Genomic DNA, 26,402 nt, shown 5'->3' on the forward strand with positions numbered 1-26,402 from the left:
TTTTACGTTTAATACCAGTAACGAACCTTAATACTCCTGATGACGTCCTCTCGGTCCAATATTCAAAGCGCACACCGAAACCTCTGCATTGTGCTACATTCAGAGACTTCGATAATGAAATTCCTTCGATTGAAATGTTTCTCCTTTTAATTGAACAGTGGATAGAATAATAATGTACCTGATGCATCTCGGTAATAGTATAAGGGGAGGTTTAAGTAGTGCAGCTTTTAAAAAGGAGCGACCGTGGCAAGTATAATTTTTCTCGAAGTAAATCTTGCTGTGAGTAGAAATGATGGAGGTAGCAATCAAGAGAGGGGTATAAGGATGATGGTGTGGTAAGGACCTCGGGATTCCAACGATTCACGAGTGACAGTGGCCGAGAGGCAACTCGGTGACAGTGAAAAGTAATAGCTATCAAGAAAATGTCAACGCGCGGTGGTAGCACCCGACGATTCTGTACAAGGAAAGTATTGCGAGTGAGCGTGTGCTCGTTTGCAGCGTTAGCCCATCCAGTCTCTCCTTCGTCCTTCGACTTTACCCCCTCACCACCCCCTCCCCCTCCATTCTAGCGCTCCATTCTTCACGAGAACCGAACAAGTCTGCCGTATCGAGCGTTTCCGGATGGCTGGTTCAGCTCGCTTCCGGATTCCGATCGGTTCGCGAGGGTCTCGAAGGTGGAAAAGATGGGGGAGAAAGAGAGAGAGAGAGAGGAGGGTGAGGGGTGAGGAGGCGAGGGTAAAGGATGAGAAGTTCCCGTCTCTCGGTTCTCATAGGCAGCACGCAGATTCGATGTAAAGCGAGAATGGCATTGAGAGGGGTACTAGGGGGATGGGGGTGGTTCACATCCCTCGCGACGCCAGCTGCTGCCCCATCGTACCTAGATTCTCAGTCTGCTAACCTCCTCCTTCTCGATTGCTCTATAGCTGCTTTGACGTAGAACGCGTGTCTCCTCGGAAAACTAAGCTCGCAGCAGATGTGCATGCGTTATTGCAAATCTGCCTGTGAATAAACGATCAGCTCGCGAAATTCATCCCTGATGCATTTTGAACCCTATTATTAATACCATCAATGATCGTGCGCGGTTTATGAGCAAAAATATACTCTTTGAAAACTAAATCCTGAAATATCCTTATAGGACACATCGCGCCGTGCAGCAGAATAATCGGGTTATATTTTTGTCACAAAGGTGACTCTCGATGTTTTTAATACGCTCGTATAAAATATTCTATACCTATATATATATATATGTAATCTGAATTCTGAAATCTATCGTTTCGACGGTATAAGCTCGCGAGTATTACACGCTTGATGGACGGAATTAATATATGTAGAGACGTGGAGCGAGATGAAGTTCGAAAGGTAAACCCTAAGGTTTAGAATTTGGTGGGCCACTAATGCTATATAATGTAGTATGGCGCGAGTAGCGGAAGTGTAGCTCTCGCGTAGGCGTGTGCAGTAAATGTAGTAGGAAGAGAGTATACCGATCTCTCTCCGTTGGTTGAGCGAGCTTTCGAGCTTACTTTTCCAACTCGCCGTCTCACTTCGGCTTGGCAGGCAAGAGGAGCGGAGGAGGCATTCGCGCGTATATATATATATGCTTGGCCCCGGAACGAGAGTGGGGAGACGACGACGAGCTTGCACGAAGATTATCGAGCTTGCGCGAAGCACGGCGCGAGTTACCGTGAGAGAGCGAGAGGGTGGAAGGGGGGGGGCTTGCGTGGCGAAGCGAGATAGAAGTTTGTAGTAGTAGAATGAGCGAGCGGCTCTGGCCGGCATGGCAGGCTGGAAGAAGAAGGGGTGGTGCGAAGGGGATGCCGCTCTGGTGGGGCTAGCATACTCGTCCGTCCGTACGTACGCCAAGCCAAACTTCAGCAGCAGCATCCAGTGACATCGCGAAGCTCGACGCGCGCGCTTCGTTTCCCCTCAACCGATTACGCCCGATTCTACGTTGATCGCCTCTCTCCTCCCCTAACTTTCCCATCGATCCATTTCTCGCCCCGAAGGATTTATCGGCTATCAGTGCTCTTGTGAAACTGTGCGTGCTTCGCATATCGTATAATCGCCGAAGCGATTTTCATGGAAATCGGCGGCCAATCGAGTCCCGCCGTAACAATCCCCGACCGTAACCACTGCGGCCGTCGCCGGGCCTGCTCCATGCTCGAGTCGCACCCCTGAAGTGGCGAGTTTTGATAGTTTGATGAGAAGGAGAAAAAAAAATCCCGGTGAAAGATTGTCGCGCGAGCTGGTGCGACGCGAATGGTGGTGAATGGTGGATTCGGAGAGATGAATTGAGAGGGCAGCCCCGTTGTTGGGTGATGGTCGATCGAGCCTGGAGGAATTGACGGTGGTACTTCGATGATCGGTGTGACACCACCACGTGACCGCGAGACCATAAATTTCTGTGGTAAAGCAGGTATATAACGGTGGTCAGTAGTCCCTCTCTCTTTGCAGGCGATGAGCTAAAACGCGCCAGGCTCGTTTATGCTTTTCCTAGTGTGGTTCCTCGCGCGTCGCGATTAACGTGAGGTCCGCTGCATACTCTAATTAACTTCAGGTAACTGCCAACTAGAATTTATTTTTACAACGGCCGTAAAACTCCACTAAAGAGTAATGCTCCCCTGCTCGAAAAGTAACGAGGATTTAAGATAAAGAGTACGTCTAGAATATTTGCTGTAAAAACTGCACGGCCACTTGGATTCATAAAATTAGTGGAGTCTAATTACGAGAGATTTTGCGACATTAAACCTTCGACCTTTGACGTTTAACAGGCCTTAAAATCTTGGAAGCTCGTCGTCGCGCTCGACCGTTCGCTAATGGCCGTTTAAAAACTCCAATGAAAAGATGAGAAACCACCATCGCGCGAGTGATATCTATCGAATTTTTAAGATCCCCGTCAATCTCCACACTCCCCCCCCCCCCCTCTCTCTCTCTCTCTCTTAATTTCTCAAGGGAAAAAATAATAAATTCTAGTAACTTTGTCAAAGACTCGAACAAAGCCTGCAGTGCAATAGAAATATACGTGTTATTATAAACAAAAAGGAGAATCACTTATTATTTGTTGCTGGGAGGATGCGTTTTCTTTGCGGACGAGTCACGTTCCATTAGATCTCGCCAGAGTTCCTGTATCGAAGTGAGTCCTGTGCCCGATGAACGTGTCAAGAGGACAATTGCCTTTTCCACCCGTCTTACGTAGACGCCCGAGCCAGGGTATCACGTTTTCCTGCGAGTCTTTGAGCGAGAACGGAGAGAAGCAAAAAGTACTTGCAAACTCCACGAGAACACAGATCGTATTTTGTAATAGCTGGAAAGTGCTAACGGTACGTTCTTGCAGCATCAAAATGCTCCAGCTGTACATTGAATAAAATGTTATCGAGAGAAGAAAATATATATATATATATATAATATACAGGGATAGAGTAAATAGCATTGGCATACACATATATATACAAGTCTATTTATAGCTGGATCTTTTTATGGATCATTAAAGTCTTTTAAATCGGTTGAACGGTTCTCGCTGAAAGATGAAAGAAAGTCAATCTTTTAATGAGTGTCCTCGAGAACGGCTACTCGAAACGCGATAGCTGTTTTCATAGCTCTTTCCCGTTGGACGCCAGGCAGATCTTCGATTCGCCGTCGGGGTGGAAAAACAAAGGGGTAGATAAGGATTGGGAGGGGGATGAAGAGGAGAAGGGGGGGGGGGGGTCGTTCGAGTGTCTTCGATTAAATCTTTCGGATCCAGCTAGCGCCAGTCGACTAAACCGACCGTATGAAATTCAATTCGCCCTCTCGACCCCCCTGCCATCCTTACACCCTACGATTCGCGATAATTCGATTTCACCGACTGCTACTTTAACCGCATTACTATTAATTCTGTTCCACTCACCACCTTGTTCTCCCCTCGTCTTTCACGATACGCGACCAGGATCTCGCCAGAGGAGCATCACCCTGAAAAACAATATCAATTATTTTCAACTAATTACTGTATCATTTATGAGGAAAGTTCTGGCGTGTAATTACAAGGGTGTAATGTAGCAAAAGGATAGGGGAGAACGAAGGGTACTGTTGGTGAAAATTAAAGAGAGAACAAGAGAAAGATAGAGAAAGAGAGAGAGAGAGAGAGAGAGAGAGTGGTGAAAGGGTGAGCGATAGCTGTGTATATGTTTTGTAGTGAGAGACCGCGGACTGACAATCCTGGGAGGCCCTCGCTGGGAAAATACGTCAGCCTCGTGAGAATGATCCCAGGGTGAATTGTCAAGAGACGTTCATCAGTATGCTGTGGATATTGATCTTAGTGACGGGCATCGGGATACCGACTCTCGTTAGTGCACAGTCCAAGAGGCCGGCATACTTCGACGAGGATGCTGCCAACGAACCCGATCACCCTGGTAAGTTTATGTCTTCCTCGATTGTTTAATTATTAATTGTTTCAATATTAACCTCACCATTAATTGATTTCGATTCGTTCTCCACACCAATATTATATACATATCCTCTCATTTTGCAACTCTTTGCCACTCCCTATCCACGAAATATAATTACAGCGTAAATTAAATTATAAACAAATGCTTCGCTACTGCAGAATTATCCAATTAAAACCACCCCAATGTGCTCCATCGATTTTTATGCATACCACAGCCTTCCTCTTATCATAATGTGTACACGAGATTCCTTTACGATCGTAAATTATGTTTCTTCCTATATATATATAATTATAATGACGCGTATATATAGAAATTAGTGAGATAGAGGAGTTTAATTATCGATGGGTGATTTTTTAAGAAAAATTAATTATCTTATCCGTGGAAATCGATGAGTCAAGTTTGCTTGAGGTTATTCCGTGAAGCATGTGGGGTCGCCGCACCGGTACACGTTCCTTTGATGGTAGGTCACGTGCGGAACACGGCGATTCTATTGCTGCACGTGTATCGACGAGAGAAATCACGTGCTCTCCTTCCTTTAAGCTAGCAAAGAAAATACTATTGGCTGCCGCAAAAAAAGGAGAGGAAAAAAAACAGTAGCCGATGAGAATAAAATAAAGGAGAAAGCTCGACACGTGGAAAGAATAATTTTTATGCGGGTGGAGAAACAATCGAGCTCCGTGTGCCATAGCGTACATACGTTTTATGGTTTTATCATTGAATTGAAGCAAGTGTATTGCAAGGTGGAGGGGCAAATACTGCTAGAATAAGAGGTTACGTGGGTATGTGATATCCTGCACCAGCTAATACCCCAGTTAAGGTTTATGCTCGAAGCCATAGAGAGCAACGTGCACTCAGCACTGACAGGATTATCCGAGAGTAAAAGGCGAGCGCTCCCAGGGGTTGACTTCTTGGTGTTGGGTCCCCCTGAGTAACTGCAGGTACGGATAGTTCCGGATTCAGGAACAGAGAGCTCGATTATACGTGGCAACGAAAAGAGGATTCAGCGCAGAAATCACTTTAGCTGTAGAGGGATAACTAACGAGTTAACGGTAACCTTGTTGGCCACCGGCACAAACCACTTTAGCGACAAGCAGACGGGAACCAACCAAGACGCATCTGCCAGACCCGTCGACCACTCGATGGACTACGGCTTTAACAATAAACTCCTTCATGAGCTTCAGCTGCTGCTTCGAATATCCTACCTCCTTTCAGATCCCCAACATTTTTAATCCAATAAACCTAAAATACGTTTAATTCCGTACATAACTCTGTATATATATATATAGGTACTATATGCACGCTCTCCTGGTCCAGCTTCGAAACGCGTAACCCACACCACTGCATTATTTCCCCATTCTTCTCACTCCCTCCTGACTGCAGTTCCGGTCACACGTGACAGATGTCTGCGATAAAGGGAAAGTTCCTTCGAGTGCCGCGGTAGCTTTGCGGCTAGCTCGAAGCGGGTCCACGGGAGTAAACGAAAAAAAAGGAATGCTGGTGGAAAATGAGGAGGAGGAAAAAAACGAGAAAGTGAATTATGGGGAAAAAATTATCCCCGAGAGAGAAGGCCGAATGGAGACGGTTTAGATAAAAATTTCCGACGTTTGTCACTGGTTCCCCTAATTAAAGAGTCGAGATTAATGGCAGCCATTTTACCGTGCCTTCGAGCAATCGATTCATTCGTTTAACCATTCGAGCCCCCCTAGCTCGCGTCTCCTTTCCTTCTTCTCTTATTCCTCTCGCCCTCCGACTGGACACACAGAAGTCGTATCCGCCTTTCGAGAAAGTTGCCTTGCCAGCCAGAAGCGCTATCTACACCGACCAGACAGGATACGGTGCTTCATAAAAGAAAGTGCCTCGTCGAGTGTACTCGCGTGCACGCGGGGAATTAAACTTTTAAGCTCGTTAGAAAATTGAGGGAAAGGAAAGAGAGAAGAGTTCTCGTAGATTTTTGCAAGTGCTGCAGACCCCATGTGAATGGGGATTAATAGTTTTGTCATTGGTAACATACTCGATATACGTGTGTATATATATATATATATATATATATATATACATAATAGTTGGCTTGTAAAGCAACACTTTGGTGCGTTACTCGCTTGGCAGGTCAACCATGTTGCCCAGGGAAATTCGTTAGGACAAGGCGACGTATTTCCGACTCGTTTTAGCAGTAAGCAGCTTTCCCTTCCACTCCCCTTCTCCCCCCCCCCCCCTTGAGCCTCGTCTCGACAGTTCTTGCATCGTTGGACAGCAAAGCGCGTACCAGGCTTGTTCGAAATAACGATCAAGCTTCTCTAACGAGTGTTTAAACTAAGCTTGTTAACCATCCTCCACGAGCCGCGGGGGTGTCGAAATTAAATGAAAGTCAGGAGTTGTGTGACCCTACATAAACCACATCTTATACCTGCTGTACCAATCTTCCTATAAATTTGTCGCTTCGTCAAACACACTCCCCTCCCCCCTTTCTCGACAAAACATTGGAAAAATTAACCTCGACACGCGCGACACGTAATTTTTTTTACTTCATCGATATAAAACCCTGGACCATCCAACCTCTGAAAAAAAAAGAAAGAAAATTAACAGGCACGAAAGGAGCGAAGAAAAAAGTCAGAGGAGAGAAAATCCTGAATATATTTTGGACGGCAGCTTTTGAGCTCGGCTTTGGCGACTTGATTTTTTGTCGCAGCTCCCAACTACCCGTTCGTACCATCTGCTCTCGCACGATCAGCCACTCCAAATTTCTCACATTAATTTTACGCCCGACGGATTTAGCGAAAAGCTGGCCGATAATATTAGCCGGTCGTAACGAGACTGGCAAGACTTTTGTACAAATTTCCAGCGGCCAGTATAAAAAGTTGCAGTTAATTCGTTGTACGTTGGCAAAAATTAGAATGAAAAATGTAACCATGAAAATCTACCACGAGCGTTAAATCTAATATAACGGTGCTAAATGAATTTTGAAAAAAATATTATGAGAACACTGTCGGTGGAATGATGATAAATTACTAAAGAGCAGAGGGTGGCTGTTTGGCAATAAAAAAAGAAAAAAAATCATAACGGGTAATGGATAATGACCCAGTACTTGGAGGTAGTACAGTATTGTTATAAGCCATTATATTACGACGAGGAACTATAGCTATAAACTAGCCCAGAAGTTGGGTGATTGAAGTAGTAATTTCAGAGAGAAAAGTGGTCAACAAGGAGTTTCTTAGCTTTGATCGGGTTTCTCTTTTGGACCGATCTTCCCTCACCTTGCGCCTCTAGGTAAAAAGGGCGTTGTTTTTCTTTCCGATCTGTTTTTCTTCTTTTTTCACTCTTACCCCCTCCCCTTCCCAGTTCCATTCCGCAAAGACTGCGATATAACCCCGGAGCACGGTTTATGAATTATGAAGCGCGATTCTGCCAAAGGTGGATGATGATGATACGAACTGGTACGTAGGGCATCGTACCTTGTCAAAGGAAACAAGCTGACTGGTAATTAATCGAGTTCTACAGACGGTCGACTCAGATATAGCTGCGTTTGCCTCGAGCACTCCATAATTTCAGTTTTGCTTGCAAAGCTCAACGTGTGATTCACCGACGAAACGTCAATATTCCGTACTTAGCTCACTACGAAGCGGCATGCCGAGCCGTTTATTGCCCCTTTCACGGACCATCATTAACTCGAAGATATATAATTGTTACAGAATATATTAATTTTTGTGTTCGCCCTAAAATAGCTCGATCGTCTCCTTCGATCGGACTTTTTGGCCAGGATATACATATATGGAGTATGGCACTCTGTTATTCTTCATTATTTTCTGTTTAGCAAGGGGCAAAAAGTTCCTACGTCCATAAATTACGATTATGACAATTGGCTAAATTGGATCTTATTGAATGAAGAATTCCCTTCCTCGGAACTATGGTCGATCAGTCTGTCGTCCAGATCCTGCAATTCCATAAATTTCAATCTTGCTTGGTTAGCTCTGTGGGGAGAGGGGGGAGGGGGAGACCGAGAGAGAGAGAGAGAGAGAGAGAGGGATCCTTATCGGATAACATTGACTCATCTTCGCGGTGTGTGCTTCATCTTAGTGAGAAAACTTTGGACTCGCATATACGCGAGGCTTTATCTCTCGAAAGGCTTCCTTCGGATAAAAGTGGATGGTTCGGTGTAAGAGGCCGATGGATAACCCCGAGGGCGTGCAAAGTTTTAATTAATCGCGAGCACGAGCCCAGCCAGCGTGAAATATTTTTATGAATCTTCCGTTGCTCGCGAGGACTTTTACATCTCCGCGCGCTTGACCCTAATATCCTGAAGCGTGCGGGAAAAAGGTAAACGGGAGTTGAAGAAAACTTGGAAAGTTGCGATTCATATTATGGCCTCGTGTGCCGCCTCGTTTGAATAATTCCAAATGCGTAACAAGCTTCTTTGCTAACTTCTTTATTTCCAAAGTTGAGCCTCCGCTGATCTCCATATCGGTCCTCGCGCGTATATTCCGTTGCATCCGAGCAAATATCGATACGCCCCTCCCCAAGCTCTCTCCCTTTTTTTGTCCAAAGTGAAACGTTTCAAAGGACTCGTATATATGTATATCCACGCTGCATTTTCGCGAGCTCTCCCGCAAGCAAGCCAAAACTGATAAGCTACGCCGGATGCAGGCTTCTCCTACTCGGATGCACACGTCCAGACCGTTCCGCGCAGTATTCTTCGTGGTCACGCGATTCACTCAAGCTGTGTATCTCTGCCCGATAAACACACTGCAAGACGTATCTAAGCGCCCATCGCCTGCCTCAAGTACCCGCCGCTTGGAAAATTCTCTCTCCAAACTTTCAACAAGTTTAATTCGCTTTATCAGAATCGCGTGACGGTTATTGCTTTCCGCGGACGGCTATTCCCGCGTTATTATACCCAAAATGATTTATCGTCATTGATCTTAATCAGTCGAAGCCCTCGCTGAAAGTTTTCGGTCCATCAAAATGATTCGAAAACATTCAAGACGGTTTCTTGAATTTTTGTGGATTTGGATACAGTGTATATTCCAGTGGAGGGAGGGGGGAGGTGGAGAAGTTTTTGGAGGGAGAAGGATAACGTTTGGGAAGGTACTTCTGCCTTTGTTTAATATTTAAAAGCATTATTAGAGTCGTGCGAGTTTTAGTGACTTTGACATGTCACGCGAGATCGTAGCGGCGCGCGGGCGTGTTGTTTAAAGGCCGTGTCGGATGCCTGATGGACATTCGAGTGCTCTACCAGACTTCAATTAGCGAATGGACTACAAAATACTCGCAGCAACCACACGCTCTTCGCTCCCTCCCCCCTCCCCCCTTACACTCTACCAGCCAAATTGTGAGCTCGATAAACCCTGCAAAAAGCTGTTCCCCTATAAATAATGAAAATGCCCGGCAAACGCCCCTGTCTAATGAACCCCTGACGAATTTTTACTAACCGGCTCTTTAAATAAATCAAGAACCTTTAAATAATTGCGCAGCACTTAGTAATTTGCTGCAGCAAAGAAAAAAGTCATTAATGGAATAAAACGGTATAATCGAGAAAAATCAGTGGATTCACCATCGTCCAATCATTATACCTAGTATAACTTAAATAAAATGCCACGCGTATGCGTTATAAAAGCAAACACGCGAAAATGCACTGCCGGTTAAAGGAAAACGTCAATTTTTAATATAAAACAAATAAAAGTGGGATTATTCGGCAGTAACACTGCAAATTATGCTTTTGCGTGAAAAAATACGTAAAAGCTGAAAACCAACGGGAAAATGTGACTGGCTGCGTGTGAATCTATATCACTAAGTTGTGGTGTGGGGTCGAAACGGTTTACGCAGATGCATAAACGTGATGGCACCGTGTTAATCGTGCTTGGCTGGAAACACGACGGAGAGACTATATATATATATACCGAGAGAATGAAGAGCGAGCATATAGAGCTGAGGTTAAAGGGAAAACGAGGCAGATTTTTCAAGCCTACAGGATAGCTCAGACCCCATCGCTCGGCAGTATTGCGGCATTATTATTCCATTAAGAATCCTGCGACCCGCCTACTTTGCCACTTGCTGGAAATAATTGGATACTCCCGACGTTCTCACGAGGATTAATGATCGAGGTGTACCGCCCACGCAATCAGACGATTAATTAAAGGACCAACGCGAACGAGCCGCAGGATCTCTTTGCAAATACTTTCTCTGCTTTTGCTTCGATCTCGCGAGAAAATCAGAAGGGGGGGGGGGGGAGGGGGTGGTAAGAGAAAGAGTGTCTGGCAACTACGTGCTCTTTGCCAATGTGCCTCGCAGTCTTCCAAGAGTAAAGCTGCTGAAGAAAACAGATGGAGGAGCGAAAGGTGAAGGAAAGAAAGGATTGCTGTCCTAGATTTGAAGTTGAATAATACAGGCTTCGTAGCGAACGCTTACTGGAAAAAGGAGATTTTCCCGAGGTGCCGTGAATCTCATGGGAGAGTCCTTGCCAATTACATCGATTCTTTTCCCCGTTTAGCCCTGCAAGAAATTCTAGGAGGAGCACGCGCTGCTCCCGCTCCCTCGCTCCTTTATTTCTTAGCGTCAACAAAGCGGCCGCTATTAGAAGAAATGGCGAGGGTCCCTCCTTGTACACAACCCAGAGACGTTGTTGCCCCGTTAAAAAGTCTCCGAGCTCGATCCGGAAACGAATTCAATCTCCATTGTCCCGCAAACTGACCAGCGGGTAAACATGGAAACCAGTGGAAAGCTTCGGTTAACAGCCGCCTTTCTGGCTCCTCGCCAAACCTTATTCCTTCCCGATCAAGCCATAGACCCGTCCTTGTTTCCTTCTGTTTCTCCTACCACCACTATTATCTCATTTTTATCTCTCTCCCTCTCTCTCTCCCTCTCTCTCTCTCTCTCTCTTACACAGCGATATATAACTTTAACGCAATTTCATAAATAAATAATCTATATATATATATATATATATATACCGATACGCACACCCCCTGCACACCTTCTCCTTTTTCGCCTGATTTATAGTCAGGCTAATAAAATATTTGCTGTATCGTCGAAATATGCCATAACTCCCCGAACGATATTCGACCTTCTATCACACATACGACCAAACAAGGAAAATACTAGACTCGCTAATCAATCAATGCCAGCGACAATGTAGAGAGCTCCTCATTGGTACGCGCCACTTAAATCATTGATAAAATTTAGTTTACCGACACTAGCACCGTAGTCACTGATCGATCGCTCCCGGAAATAATGCGGAATTATGATAGAATCAAACATTATCTCGCGGCTGTATCAATATTTGAGGGGTCATAGCGTTCTGCGTAGGAAAGATTAAAAGCGTATAAAAATATAGAGGAGTGTTGAGCCCATGAGAGAAAAATTCGCGTTAATCATTTTGTAGATTGTCGTATTCGAGGAATGTTTTTCCAATATATTGTAGAAGGTATTACAATACCTATACACTATACTTTGTGCGAGACGAGGAGATATTTTGGCTGACTGGAAAAAATGTCGCGTGATAAGAGCACTGCTGGTGTACGGGTTGATTGTATTCATTCTATATGTATATATATATATATATATATACACACACAGAGTGGATGTACCTATACTGGAGCAAGGAATAAGGATCAGGGTGTATATAAAGGCGAGTGGCAGTGTTTCTCGCTTGCAGCTCGATTCCTTAGGTCTGGAGACAAAAGCCGTTGTGGACGGACGTGTAATCCAGGACGACAAACGCGAGACGCTCATTGTTGGTAGATTTTTTGCCAGAGAAAGTGAGAGAGAGAGAGAGGAGAGAAGGGGAGGGAGAGGGAAAGAAAAAGAGAGATCTTGGAAGAAGAACGTCGCTATAAAATACCTTCTTCCTCGCGAAGGGTTAAAAGCCTTCTTAACTCTGCCAGCCCACTATTCCCCCGAAACCCAGCCGAAACTATATTGTGTGAGAGAGAGAGAGAGAGAGAGAGCACGGTCTCTGCTCTTCAACTTACTCTGGATCGATATAATTATGTGTGGTGAATTCACACAGTAATTCGCCTTACTATACTCTAAAATATCGCTTTTCTTATTACTCAAGATTTATCTCGAATCGATTTACGGCTCTGCCAGAAAGCCTCGGCCCTTTATCGTGACGGAGAGACCGATTCAGCATTCCGAACCGCGAATTTTTCTTGATTCTATCTCGGCCAGCACTAGCGCACCTATCCCTTTTCTGATAAGTGAAACACAAACGACCCCGCACCGCCATACTTTCATCGACGTTGCGAGTATGCCCCTTGCATTATTTCTCCTTTTCATTCTCCAAACACTCCAACTTCTTCTTCGAGAAAACTCCTTTCATTTTCCGTTTACCTGCAGGATTGAAACTCCTAATGTATGCAAGCGAGCCCTTGGAGATTTCTCTCTCTCTCTCTTTCTCACTCACACACACACACAAACGTACATACATTCACTAAGTCGCGGTCAATTCCGCAGCTTCCCACAAGAATCCCAAAGAGAACTTTTGAGAAGCAAGAAGGACATTCCACTCCCTCGTCTATAGCAGTTGGAGCAAAGTTAAACAAGCAGCAAATAATTTATACAAGTCGCGCCCGCTTTATTCGTAACTGCTAATTATATCGAGTTGGCGATTCTCGCGAATTTAGGATTCTTCCAAGGGAGCGTTCGAGTTTTAAAGAAACGCTCGAGCTGGTCCCGCGAACGAAGGTTCGACCAGATTGGATTCCCCTGGGATTAAAAGCGTGCTTGCCATCGAAACGACAGGTTTAAGTTTCCTATACCATCGGAGATTAGATCGGAAGTCGGGTTTGCCCGTTAACGAGAACAAATAGCACAACTGGATACTCCACTGTGTGTTCCTGTTGATACAAAAGCTGCTACTCCTCCAAGGACCTAGCTCCCCACGAACACACCGGAGGGATCCTTGCGGACAAACTTTCCCGTAATCGATACTAACAAAAGCAAATTTATCAGTCAGCCAATCTCCGGACAAACATATTTCCTACAAGGCATTCCTTGGTTAAATGATCGATTTACTGCGTAATATACATATATCGTTCGTATTACAATAAAAACATAGCGGTGATCCTCGATTGTTACTTCGAGCTAACTCGACGTTTCACCGCAAAGGAAAATGAGATCGGTCTCTGATGGGAGTTGGTGCATGTTTATATCTATATATATCTATATATATATATATATATATAGTATACATATATCGGAGCTAGGGTAATCTAGCAACAAACGTATTGAATTATAAGGAGCAGAGCACTGCGAGGTAGCCCCGTTAGCAAACGGCCAGGCAAAATTCAACTTTCTGGCATACGATTTGCGAAAGCACGTACGAGCATAAAGTGCTTGTAACGTGAACGTAAATGGAATACGTGTTCCTCCGGTGAAATGACCCGGGGTCAATTCCCCGATAAAACGAACGTCGACTGGTCATAGATGACCCTTTGCAAATTAATTTGCTCGAAGGATTAATTAACGTTGGACTCTCGATGATTTGCTTACAGTGCCAATCGTGTCGATCCAAGGGGTGGTCGGTCAGAAAGCTACGCTGCCTTGCAACATGACAACCCAGGCCAACGACGCTCTCTCAATGGTGCTCTGGTTTAAGGAGGATAGCGGCGAGCCCCTTTACAGGTGAGTCCAAGCGAGAATAGCATAGTATAAAAGCACAGCCCGCCCGTACGTCGTCCATCCACCATCCACCGTCGACGAGCCACGCAGACCCACCCGAGTACTATTAACTCACTTTTTTTTCCACGTCGACTTTCTCCTCGCAAAACGCCCAACGAAATATATTCAAGCCTGTAAACGCTTTCGTGTTTTCTTCTTCATTTTCCTTTCTCCTTTTCCTCTTTTTTCTCCGCCTCGGGGGAGAGATCTTTTGAGATAACGCGTACGCGTGTATTCCGTGGCTGACACAGGACTATTGAGTTAGTGGGAAAGCCACGAGAGCACGGAGAAAAATGACGCTTTATCACCTCTGCCTTATCGCACGACCTCAAAAGCTCGCTTTTGCTTACCTAAAAGCTCCGAGACTCTTTTCTTTCCCCCCCCCCCTTTTTTTTTAACAACCAACTTTCATGCTCGGCAAGGCAGGCCGACGCGAGAGGAGGAGAGAAAAGGGCGAATGATAAACAGCGATCGGACATGTTCCTCCCCGAGGCACTGGAAATTCTCTTCGTTTCCACCGTTCGTCCTGATTTCGCATCTGCAGGATCCCTGCGATTGAGTGAGCAAATCGTGGATTCCCCCGATCTTCCTAGGCCGCTAGATATTATACCCGTTTCAAGATGGCTGCTCGTATCAGTTCCCTCTCGTCTCAGCTGTGTCTACACACAAACACTCCGAGCCCTCATCATCTGTCGAGAAGGGAGGGGGGGGGGGGGGGGAGTTCCTCAGCCGCATCTACGAGAGAATCAATCCAACGCGAATTTCTCCATTAACAATTATACTCAGCCAAGCTCTATAAATTTTGAAAAGGCCATGTATTGCGTTTTGGTACATTGTTTCGAGTTAATCTTTTTTAGTGCGCCGCTCTATTGTTCCGGCTGATTTACGAGCACTTGAAGAGTAGCATTTACGACTGGCGGTAAAGGCTATAAGCGAAGTGATAGCTATCAAAGCTTATGGGAATCTGCCGTTTTCGGTATATACCTATATATTTATAATATATATATATATATATACAATATACATAGGTAGCTGTAGAATTCAGAGCGTGCATTAAGCGAGTGCAACCATACGTGCTAAGGATCGTAGGTGCTCGATGGTGTGCGCTCGATGCCAAACGCATCGACTAACGAGCGTGGTCCTCCCCCTCCCCCCCCCCCTTCCTACTACTCTACACCCCTTTCACCCAACCCCCTCTTATCTTAACACCAGCTCACCACTTCTGCCAGGAGTGTAGGATAGTTGACGCGCGCGAATACAAACCCAACCATATCCTTTAACCCCCTGAACCACGCGCGACGGGGTATTATACTCTCGTACAGCTATTAACGTATTACGTAGCATGTTTATCCCTAAGCATCCCGGTGTATATCCTCGAACCTCCGCGGGTTAGTCGCGGAGAACGTCTGTCAGCCCTCGCTTTACCTCCTTCAACACAATAACATTAATGAAACCTCTCGCGAACGGTCCAAATTAAATATTCCGGCACGCTAATCCCCTTCATTGTTTTCTCGAGGGCAAACGTAAACTGTTTTTACGCTCGTTCGGTGCAACGAAAGCATAAGGAGGGAAAGGAGCTAGGTAGTCGAGATACTATGTACTATATATATATATATATATATATATATACGATCGAGTTTACGACGAGCCCCGTTCGGGGGTGTCTGCTAAATATAGCGGGCTTCTCGAGTTAGCGGCAAGTGCTGATTGCACTGTTGTCGAAGCGCTGACGCATCTCACTCGAGTCGAGGAGAGACTGCGTTTTGGTAGGGGTTCAGGGGGAGGGGGGAGTCCCCCGTTACTTGGCTCGATTAAATTGCGTTGCTATAACCGTTTCGACACGATCGGCGAGACAATTGTCCTCCTCTCGCTGCTCCATTGTGATCGACTTACGTGGAGCACGCGTGATTCGCGCGCGATGCACGCCCGGACGTGTATAAACTCACTCGAATTATTGTCCCATTGTCCCGGTAGTTACGCGACATCATAGCGAATCCCCTAACGAAACTGTCCGACCCAACCTTCCCACTCGCGTTGTTACCAGCCATTGTTACGCGTCCCTCCCATCGCGATTAAGCACTTTTACCCCACGAGCAAACCTCCCCCTATACTGTTTCCAACTACTGCAACCAATTCCCTCCAATCTCCATTTCCGCTTATCTCAATTATTCTTTCTCCTCCCCGATCAAAACTCCCGCGCAAAAAGGCAAAAAAGACAAACTCACCCCTTCATTATTCTTACTCCCTCATTTTGCCCCATTATACGTTAATTCGATTGTTTTGTAGAAATTGATCGATGCCGCGACGAACTGTTAATTACCGAGGATTATTATTATATTATATATATATATATATATATATAGATAGGTAAGGGGAGTTTAATTTCAGAGATGGGGCTCTACGCGAATTGGGATGGACCAGGGATCGAGGCTCGGACGTCGAATTCGCTATTGCAGCTGGGTTTGATAATATTCCCTGCGCATCCTAATTTTAGGGATTTAATGACGTGCCGCGCGGAAGATGCGCTGTGTAGGCTTTGGCGTGTTGTGGGAAGGAAGGGGAAAGCGGACCGGGAAGATCCTGATCAGTGGGCTGACCACACTTGGCTCTCTCTACTACCACCGATGGATCATAGAGATTTGCCTGGGCGTTAGGCTGACCCTAGCTCGACTGTGACCACTGATGCTAATGATCCTCCGCGCGACTACTGATAGAACCTCGCCAATCGACGGCCGATGGTATCGCAGCACCAAGCTCGACGCTGCACCACGTGGCAAAATCAATATGACACTCTCTCACTCTCCTTCTCTCTGCTCGCATCTCCAGCTGCATATACATCTCCTCAATGCCGAAACGTTTCTATCGCTATACACAAAGCGAAAATGCAGATTTCTCGATGCCTGACTGCAGTCACGTAGGATGCACAGGACGTTTAGATTACCGTCCCGAATACCCATTCACACCAAGTCACAAATTCGCAAACAAATATCGACCAACCAGTTGAATGATTTTATTCGTTTCGGCGTAAAGAATAAAATTCGATATCGCGTAGTCCGGCGCCACTATGCACCGACCGACCAGTCCAGCTTAACTCGTACAAATCGACGTTGCTAAAGCCTGGCTGCAGGTACAGCTATATATAGGCGAGGGACGGTTGCAGGCTTTCGCGTATTTGCATTGTAATTGCGGATAGATTCAATCAGTGTAATGCGCGCGGGTGTAAGAGCGATGAGAGAATTAGAACGCTGGGAAAATATTTATGCCAGTTTGAAGGGGCCTGATTGATTATATTTCCGTGTAACCGTGAGCGCGCGATTGACCATTCGGTGAGTGCTGCAGCTTTCCACTGCGTTTTGTGTATACATCCATATTCGGAAAATTTCAGCATTCTCGTGCGAATACTGCACGCAAGAGCTACAAAAAGCTAACGAGTGGACGGACGAGCGAGAATGAAAAAGCCGACTGGGCAAACAGTATGAGCACCGCCAACTTTGTTATACGGAACGTACTGAGCAACGCGATATCTGGCCAGCGATGAAAAATAGGAGGGATGAGAAAAAAAAACACGCAAACAAAAATAAAAGCTCGACGATTCGGAAGGAAAAGTCACACCACCGATGCCTTCCTCTTTTAACCCGATCAGAGATCTACCGTGTACCGTATAACGGCTTTTCGGACAATCGATTTTAGCTTTCTATATATATATGAACTATATCTGATTTTTAATACCGATAGAATTCCATCGCGTGTAACTTCGCTGCCGTTTAAAGACGAGCGGAGAGAGAGAGAGAGAGAGAGAGGAGGATGGTGATATTTAACCACGCGGGAGAAAAAAGGGGAAAAAGCGTAAAGAGTTTTCACTATGGTGGAAAGAAGAAACGGACGTGAAGCCTTTTATCTGCTTACGCTTTATTTACATTTGCACGTAGAGGCGTCGACTGGCGGAGTCAGGGGGCGAAAAGGGGTGAAAAATGTCGCGTCCTCGGAAAAACGTCCCTTTTGTTTTCGCAGCATCCATTTATGCATGACGGATGTTGCTTAATCCTTCTTATCATTCTCGCCCGAGTCTCGCAGCAGCAGCAGCAGCGTTCGCGGAGAAGCCACTGTTTTATTTACACGAGCCACGTGCGGAATGCCTTGGCCACCCCTGGCCACCCTGGCCAGCCCCCTAACACTGGGCCAACCTCACCCCTGGCAAATTCCCGCGATGCTCGGAATTATCAAGAGGCCCTTTAAAGTCGCTGCACGCTCGATAATCCTCGCGCGCCAGCTCTCCCTCCTTTTTCCACTCTTCTTCCTCTTCTTCCTCTGCTTCTGCTTCTTACCACTACCACTGCTACTACTCTTCATCATCTCTTCCTCTCCCTCGAATTCTTTCTGCCTTTCCTCCTTCACATCCCAGCTCCTTCGCTTCCTTCCTTTTCAATTGGATGTGCCACGGAGTGGTATGAGAAGTACTTATCGAGCTTCCGCAGCGGCGGGCAATCTCCAGCAATATGAGCGAGTCTTCTGATACACGCAGTCTCATCCCTATACCGCTGTATGTTGCCACGGAAACTTTGCTCCCGTCCTCCTTCGTTCTGCCCAACTTAGCTCTAAGCAACTTCGAGTTAACCACTTGCTCTCTCAACCCCCTCACTCTCTCCTACACTCCTCTCCCCCTGCTTAACCGAACGAGGTGAAATTGAGCAACGTGAAAAAATCTGCCGGCTTTTCTCCCATAATAATCCCTGCGGAAGCTTCTTACGCGACGGTAGAAAGCTTGAGGGACAGTTGGCGAGGAATTAGGCTGCAGACTCGTCTGGAGAGCGCGAGCGGTGCTTATCGAGCTTTCGCAGCTCGCTAGGATCTCCGCAGACACACGACGCAGTCTTTTCTCAGTTTGACACTAATGCAACTTTCCCCTGGCGGTAACCTGGCCAAATGCTCGCAAGTTTCCCACCAGAGATAGTCCCCGAGTAGAGTGCCATCTTGAAAATCCGTTTAATCCTAATTTCGCACCTTTGCCAGAGCTGCCTGCAGCGCGCTATCTTAAGGGATTCCCCGTCAAGAATCCGTAATGCTACTGCAGTATGCTTGCGTCAAACTCTTTTCCTGCAATAACGCAGTTTTCCCAATGACGAGAGTGTCGGGGCTCCGACAAATATCTTCCACGAGGCTGACCCTACCGTGTGCACGTGTATGTGTGTGTCTATATATGTGTATGACGCAGCTGGATGATGCGGACCTTTGACGGACCAGCTACAAATTAGGGAGCGTATAAGGTGTGTGGGCGAAACGAAAGGGAATAACTTTGGAGCGCTAACGAAAGGGGGTCCCCTGCACGGTTCTCGCACTGTAATCGAGTTTTCGACCAGGGCTTCGAGTAACACCTATAATAATGTTGGCCGCAGCTAGCGAACATTGCCATTATGCGACTGTACGGCGCACGATGCGCAGCTACCCTCGCAACTCACGTAAAAGCTATACCAAAGTGCATCGTGTCCATTTCGCCCCCTTATCACTCTCCCCTCCCGCCCGACCGCTATCTCCTGCACCAATTGACTACGTCATAAATAGAACCGCCGATTGTCTGGCTCGACCCACCTCGCAATCTTCCCCGCTGCAGGAATTCGATTCTGGCTTCTCCCATTCAACACGCGTAGTTTAAGCGTGACATTCACGACGCTTTTGATTCAGGAGCCAACCCGTGCAATGGCGTACAATACGCGTTGCTTAAGACGCCAACTGCGCTGCCGCTGGCCTCTTCTGGGAAACCGCACCACGACTACCATCATCGCAAACCGGAGCTATTATAGCATGGCTGCGCGCACAATCAAAACCCATACATAACCGAGGCAATTTTCCTCCTCCGCTGGAGCACCGGTGGCATCCAATCCAAAAAGTCGACATTGTAAATCAAACCGCTCGTAATTTCGTATGGGAGAATTTTAAGCGATTTGTCAAGTTCCGCTACGTTGGGTTTTTCTCACCGTTGTAACCCGCCTCGCCCTCTCCCTTTGGCTGTCCCTCACCCTGGCGTTCTCCGGTTTGTTCATTTATTAGATAAATAAAGGGGTAGTGCGAGTGAATTAAATCCTGGAAGAAATTAAGTACGGTCATTAGCAAGGCCGGATGAATCCAGCTGGTTCGGGTTGAGAATTCGTGCGACCGCGATTGGAAATTCGATACAGCACGATCATTCGTCTTCCTGGATTGCCGAGGAACTAGTACATCGTGGAGTTCACCGATCACCTCCTCCCCGCCCCCCCCCCCCCTTATTCCCTTTTCTTCAGTCTCTTTTGTCATCCCTTTTTCCACCATCATCGCCCAACCCCCTTATCGTTTTCTCCTCCCCAACCCCCGCGCCAACTTTGTACCGTTTTCTTTGATCTCTTCCTCGACATCTATATATATATGGCTCTAAACGTACATTTCTTTTATCCATTTCATTTATTCCTCCCTCTTTTCCGATTTCGAACAACCGAGGAGGACTCTGACGCAACAAAGAAAAAAATGCTAATTGGGACGAACGCTAAAAAGCAGCTTGCATTTTATTGAATTGGTCGAAACAAAACTACAGCGATAAGCATTATTGCTCGAAAATGTAACGTTGATGATATAATTATCAACGTAGGAGCACCAAGGATGGTAGTGATAGTGCTAATTCGTTGGAAATTAAATGGTTAGGTGAAATTACGTTAAACGCCGAAAGCTGTGCTGAAAGCCATTATGTAAAAATCAGCACGCACCATCAGTAAGGGTCTAGGCGAATCTATGTGTGAATGTGGCTTGGGAATTGGGAGAGAGAGAGAGAGAGAGAGAGAGAGAGAGAGAGAGAGAAAAGAGGGAGAAGGGATGAAATAGAGGAGAGTGAGGTTAGGTCGCTGCGGGACCTAGTGAATGCCAACGTCCAAGCCATCCCGTGTAATCGGATATTATATTCAATGATCGAATTGATATCGCTGTCCCATTATGCCGCGGCATGAATCCCATTTTGAAGAATAATGACGGGACGTGGTTTCACGGTGATATTTGAATAGTGGGTGGATCGTCAGCTCGGTGTGCCCGGGCCGAACCTCGTGGCTTATCCATTCCCGATTTTCCGAACGGAAAGCCAGTCGATACAGAGAGCGCGGCGTTCACCTGATGGCGAGATCAAGCCACCGTTCCACCATCATCAGTCACCCGGTCCCTAATAAACCTTGCCCTATTTCGATCATCCCTCCTGCAGTCACTGCTCATCCTCAATTATTTTCTCACGGATCCCCTTCGCATCGCTAAAAGCATTTAGCACACTTTTACACAGTCGCTACGAGAGATTCCTTAATCCTTGGACTTTCGAAAGACACCGTAATGGGTTTAAACTGCGCGATTTCCAAGTTCTCGTTGCGAACTTCCGTCCTGGTATTATCATTCATTAAGACATCTTTATGGTGTCCTCCTCACTCGCTCACTCACTCTCTCCAGCATTTTTTTTTCCAGCAAGGTTCTGAATTCCAGCTAATTGATAATCGCTTAGTCATGGTTGGCCTTGGTTGCCTCTGGCAGATCCCGATGGTTCCTGGTAGAAGGAAAGTTAGCCCTGACAAATTATATCCGCCGTGGGGAGAGAGAGAGAAGGTGGGAAAAGGTAGATGGAATGAAAGGAGAGATAAAAAGGAGGGTGGAATGCTCGGTAGTGGCGACGCCGTCTGCAATTACAATGCCTTAATTTTATGCGCGAAGTTAAGCTCCTTTTAAGAGTCCCGAGAGTGGTTAAGTCCCCGATCCCCGCCCTGCTGCTATACCCACCAACCCTGTAGGAGCACTCCCTCTACAGACACTACCATATTCATAGGAAAGCTTTTATATTGCCAAGACCAGTGAAGCTTACGGCTGGCGCCACCAATTATTTTCATTTGTTTAGAGGCAAACCAGCAGCCCCTCCTCCCCCTGCAGCCCCCGTCGGACTTAATGCATTTATCGTTTCCTATTTCTTGCGGCAGCTCACCCTCCCCTAAACTGTATCTGTATATACGGCCGCGAGTAAATTAGAAAAATTTTCCTTAAAAACTGCCAATGTGGAAAGTTTGGTGATCCACGTGAAAGGTTGTTCTCGTACTCGTGAAATATCTGTGGGGGTGGGGGCTGGAAGAAAATGGTATTTTTCTTCGATAGTCTGGATAGTTTTTCAACGATTTTCACGCTTCCGGAAGTAGTAAGAGGTTGTCTGGCCATGTCGGTCGAGTGCACTTCCCGGTCTGTATCGAGTTTAGAGCCGATGCCCCACGGGAACGCAAACCCTTTCGGACGCCCGACTATGACGGATTGCGAAAGTTTAGTGAAAAATTGTCCAAGCTGGATAAGAAGGTTGTATCACGCTTGGACTTGTGCAATGGCCGTTGGCTCCCGTCGAAAGCGCATTAATTTCATAACGAAAAAGCGCCACTTTCAGATATCGTTGTTACTGAAATCTGAATTCATTTCTATCGACCATCGGTGGTCGATTTGTCACGCTCTATATTCCATTTGATAAATATATATGTATAATGGAACCAAGAGTATATATATATATATATATATATATACAACATACATGTATAATCGCAGGATAATTGTTTGTTACAGCTTCGACGCTAGAAACCGCCAGTTTGGCAAGGAAAAAGTCTGGAGTGCTCCGCACTATTGGGGCAATCGAGCGTCCTTTCGAGCGACGACACCGCAGTTGACCATCCAGGATGTTCGCCAAAGCGACGAAGGTGTCTACAGGTGCAGGGTGGACTTTCGGAATTCTCCGACGAGAAACGCCAAGGTCAACTTTACTATCATCGGTCAGTAGCTATATTAGAGGACAGCCAATGTGTGTAACGTGGATCGAAGGGAGAAAATGAAATTTCCAACGAGGTCGATGAGATTGAGTTGATGGAACAGGACGGGGGTTAGGAAAGCGCTGGGGATGGGGTACAGTACAGTAGCGTAGTGTAATATTCCACGAGTGTCCCGATACGCCAAGATTAATCAAAGAATCGATATAGCCGGGCTGTTTAGCAGCTAACGAAGCAAACTCTTGGAACTGCAAGGGACTACTTCGAGATTTTCAGATTACAGAAGTGGTTTCCGTTCGGCTGGAACGTGTTCCCAAACTCGTTGGAATTTCACTAATTATCGGTCCTACCGGACGGAAGTCGATAAACCTGGCCTGGGCTGACTGAATAAAAAGAACACCGATCGGCAATCGAGTCGAAACCTCCTCTCGTTAATTCCGAGCCCTCCGACAATCAGCGGCCATTGAAATTTCAATGCCTGGTCACCTTTTCGAATCTTGCAAACTGGGTTAAAACTGATAAGCTCGACGGAGAAAAGCATGCGGAGAATGTATATATAGTATAAATTTGATCAATCGGTGCAGAGTGTTGGAAAATTTTAGCTAGTCCAATTAGGAAATTTTTTTTCTTCCTGGTATTTGCCACTATATATGCGTATATATATATATATATATATATATATACATACGGTACTGCAGGTCGATACAATTGATGCAGGGAGAATCGAGGCGGAAGCCTCTTCGGTAATTAGTTAGGTTCTCGATGCAGTACCGGGAGACTTTGACGTTGAAGAAGACCGCGACAACCACGGGGTCCAGTACGAGGAAACTCGAGGAAGCTCCTTAGGATTTCAAAAGTCTACCAATCTACGTCTCCGTTGTCGACTCGTCCTCTTAATGGAATCGCCAGGGACTCTCCGCGCTATTCTACAGGGGCTCCCCACTACGAGACCCCGGTGTTCCCTACGAAGGATGCCAAAGTCCTTTCAGCGAGCTCCTAACCCAATTTACCCATCGACAGGACGTTAAACTCGCTTAAAGTGCGGCTGGCCGTATCCGTTTTTCAGTCTCCTACAAACCCCGCTTATTCCTTAAAAACTAACTGTCAGCGAAATTATCCATCATCCTATGAATCACTGGACCGTGGGGAATTCCTCTATTAACCTTGCAAGATGATAGATAATATTAAGGAAACTTTGAATAATGATGAAAAAGTGCATAAAATTCCCTTAAAATCCGTTTAGCATAAAACGATTATTCTACGATGACGATAAAAGCTATATCTTTGTGAATCATGGAGGCAAAGTGTGTTTCCGTGGTAGATACCTCGATGGAATTGAGCGTTTTGAATTGGAATAATGGGAGTAGGAAAAAGAGAAGTTTTTCGCGGATAGGGATCAGAGGCGAGTATAGCGTGCGTGGATAAAAGTTTGTATGGTCAGACGTATAAAAGTCGTAAGAGCAAAGCTAAAAGCAGAATAGCAGGGAGAGAGAGAGAGAGAGAGAGAGAGAGCGTTGAAGCAGGCACATAGCTGCGGTGGTTCGTTTTACAGGCCGGCGCACGCTAACGCCAGTCAGGATCTAGTCTGAGGATCGGCGTGTGCCCGGCTCGTCGGGAGTTAATACCACTAGCTATGACTCTGGCTTGCGAAGCTCGTTGTTGAAGCTCGCTGGAGGCGTATCCATACTTGGAACGAATTGAAACGGCCCCGGTGGGTTTAAGCTTCTCCAACGATATCACGACTAGGTACGAATAAGGTGGACCGGCCCAGTATAGTAGCAGCAGCAGCAGCAGCACCAGCAGCACTGTCCTCGGAACTTTCCAACAAAAGCTGCTTTCCTGCAGCGGGGCCAACGCTAATCCGATTAGGATTTAGTTTAGATTTTGATAGCACACCTCCGCGGAACGTCTAATCGCCGATTAAGGAGAAATTAGTTTCATCCTTCGTTCCCTCTGACCCCGACCTCCGGCCAGGCCCCCATTATCTCATGCCGCATGCACGCATACACACGACAGGACCCGCACTGCGGTGTGACGTAGAATGCATATAGACGGGGAGAAGAATAGCGAGAGAGAGAGAGAGAAGGATCTGAATAATTTTTGATCGCTAATAAAGCGTAACTATTCAGATTTGAGTGCAGGTAATAGGATAAATTGGTCGAATTATCCCGCTTTGAGCCATAGCCGAGTGCTCCTCTGCCATTACCATTATGTCCGATACTGCTCTGCACGTCGGAATCCTGGGGACACTCGAAAGTCAGAAGCGCGTGTAATCGTCATCCAATGGACCAGGCGTGCGCGCGTCCACTCTCTCACTTAGCCACGTGTATATATGCAATATAGCATGGAGGGTAGAACCTACATATACGCCACAGCCCGTAGTGTTGCCACTGTGAAATTACAGGAACCGCAAACCGCCTCGCGCCGAACCACATGCACCGATGCAATTTCAATGCAACCATGCAAGAGCTTATTTAAGCTTCTTACCATGGGCTCGATTACTCCTCAGATTCATTTTGCTCGATGAATCGCGAAACCCGGTAGGTCGTTCATCTCCGCTACTCCATATTTCCGCGAGTTTCGTAATACTCTTTTCGTATATTATAAAGATACGCTTACCCTCGAGCAGTTATTTTTCAATAATAAATAACAAGATTAAACCGCGACTGAAGTAGCAAAGGGAATAATTCCCGCAGTGACAGAAGCAAGGGAGGCGGAAAAAAGTTTTTCATCTTTGCGGTAAGAATTTTCGTGGAAAGAGACCCCGGGGCCGAGGCGAGTGGCAGTAGAAAGGGTAGAGGTTAGGCCAGACTTCTTAAAAAATCATGAATCAGATGAAACGAGCCTTAATAATGGATCGACCAATCGGACTTGGCGTAAAGTTTTCGAAAGAAGACGATTTTGGTCGTAAAGAATAGGGACGGAAGGGACAGGGTGTGTGCGGTAAGAAAAGAAGGAAGGAAGCTGAGGAAGAGGGAAGTTTGAGAATGGAGGCAGAGACATCAGTGGTGGAGGAAACGTCTGCAAGAACTAGCCTGGCTTCGATATTATACGACACCCTATCTTTCTCGGTTTATAACATATATATTGTGTATATATATATAGTATATTGAAGATGAAACATAATGGAATTCTTGTGGAGTTTCTTTATTGCAAACTCAAACCGCGGATCTTTCTTCCACTTGTTACTCCTTCCCTCCCCCCATTCCTGCATTGCCCATTCCACATCCCTTTTCCTACTCGAAGAACTTGGACTATTGGCAACGTATAACGCGGACGACATGAACCTCCTCATTAGCCGCGAGCAGACTGCCTCGAGCATTTTAAAGGAATCCCTTTTCCTAATCAAGTTAACCATCGGCCCGAGCCACTCCTTGAATTTATCAAGCCGTAACTGAATTACGCTGCGAGTTAATAGTTTGCGAAATAGTCCGTGGCCTCTTGTAAACTTTTGCGGTAACGTTGAAAAATGTTGGAAGGTTAAGAAATTTATCGGAAGCAGGGCTCATGAATCACGGATAGGTTTTACTTTACCGTATCGCTA

At 46.1% G+C, this 26,402-nt stretch overlaps 1 protein-coding gene across 8 annotated transcripts in view; it reads left to right on the forward strand.

The window, feature by feature from the left end:
* The first annotated feature begins 1,878 nt into the window (after positions 1–1,878).
* Positions 1,879–26,402, forward strand: part of LOC136777083 (synaptogenesis protein syg-2-like) — a 72,932-nt gene continuing 48,408 nt past the window's right edge. For 5 of the 8 annotated variants that reach the window (XM_066733187.1, XM_066733180.1, XM_066733149.1 and 2 more), the window contains exons 1-4: positions 1,879–2,554; positions 4,169–4,385; positions 13,907–14,036; positions 22,662–22,864. In XM_066733187.1, the coding sequence (XP_066589284.1) occupies positions 4,271–4,385; positions 13,907–14,036; positions 22,662–22,864 (448 nt within the window). In that variant the 5' untranslated portion in view covers positions 1,879–2,554; positions 4,169–4,270. Of the gene's footprint in view, positions 2,555–3,251; positions 3,318–4,168; positions 4,386–13,906; positions 14,037–22,661; positions 22,865–26,402 lie in introns of those variants that run through there. The other 3 variants (XM_066733166.1, XM_066733158.1, XM_066733173.1) reach the window with 3 other exon arrangements.

This window comes from Prorops nasuta, unplaced genomic scaffold (assembly GCF_024137725.1).
Source record: "Prorops nasuta isolate Cenicafe-Biocafe unplaced genomic scaffold, Cenicafe_Pnas_1.2 PNAS00002, whole genome shotgun sequence".
Lineage (NCBI taxonomy): Eukaryota > Metazoa > Arthropoda > Insecta > Hymenoptera > Bethylidae > Prorops > Prorops nasuta.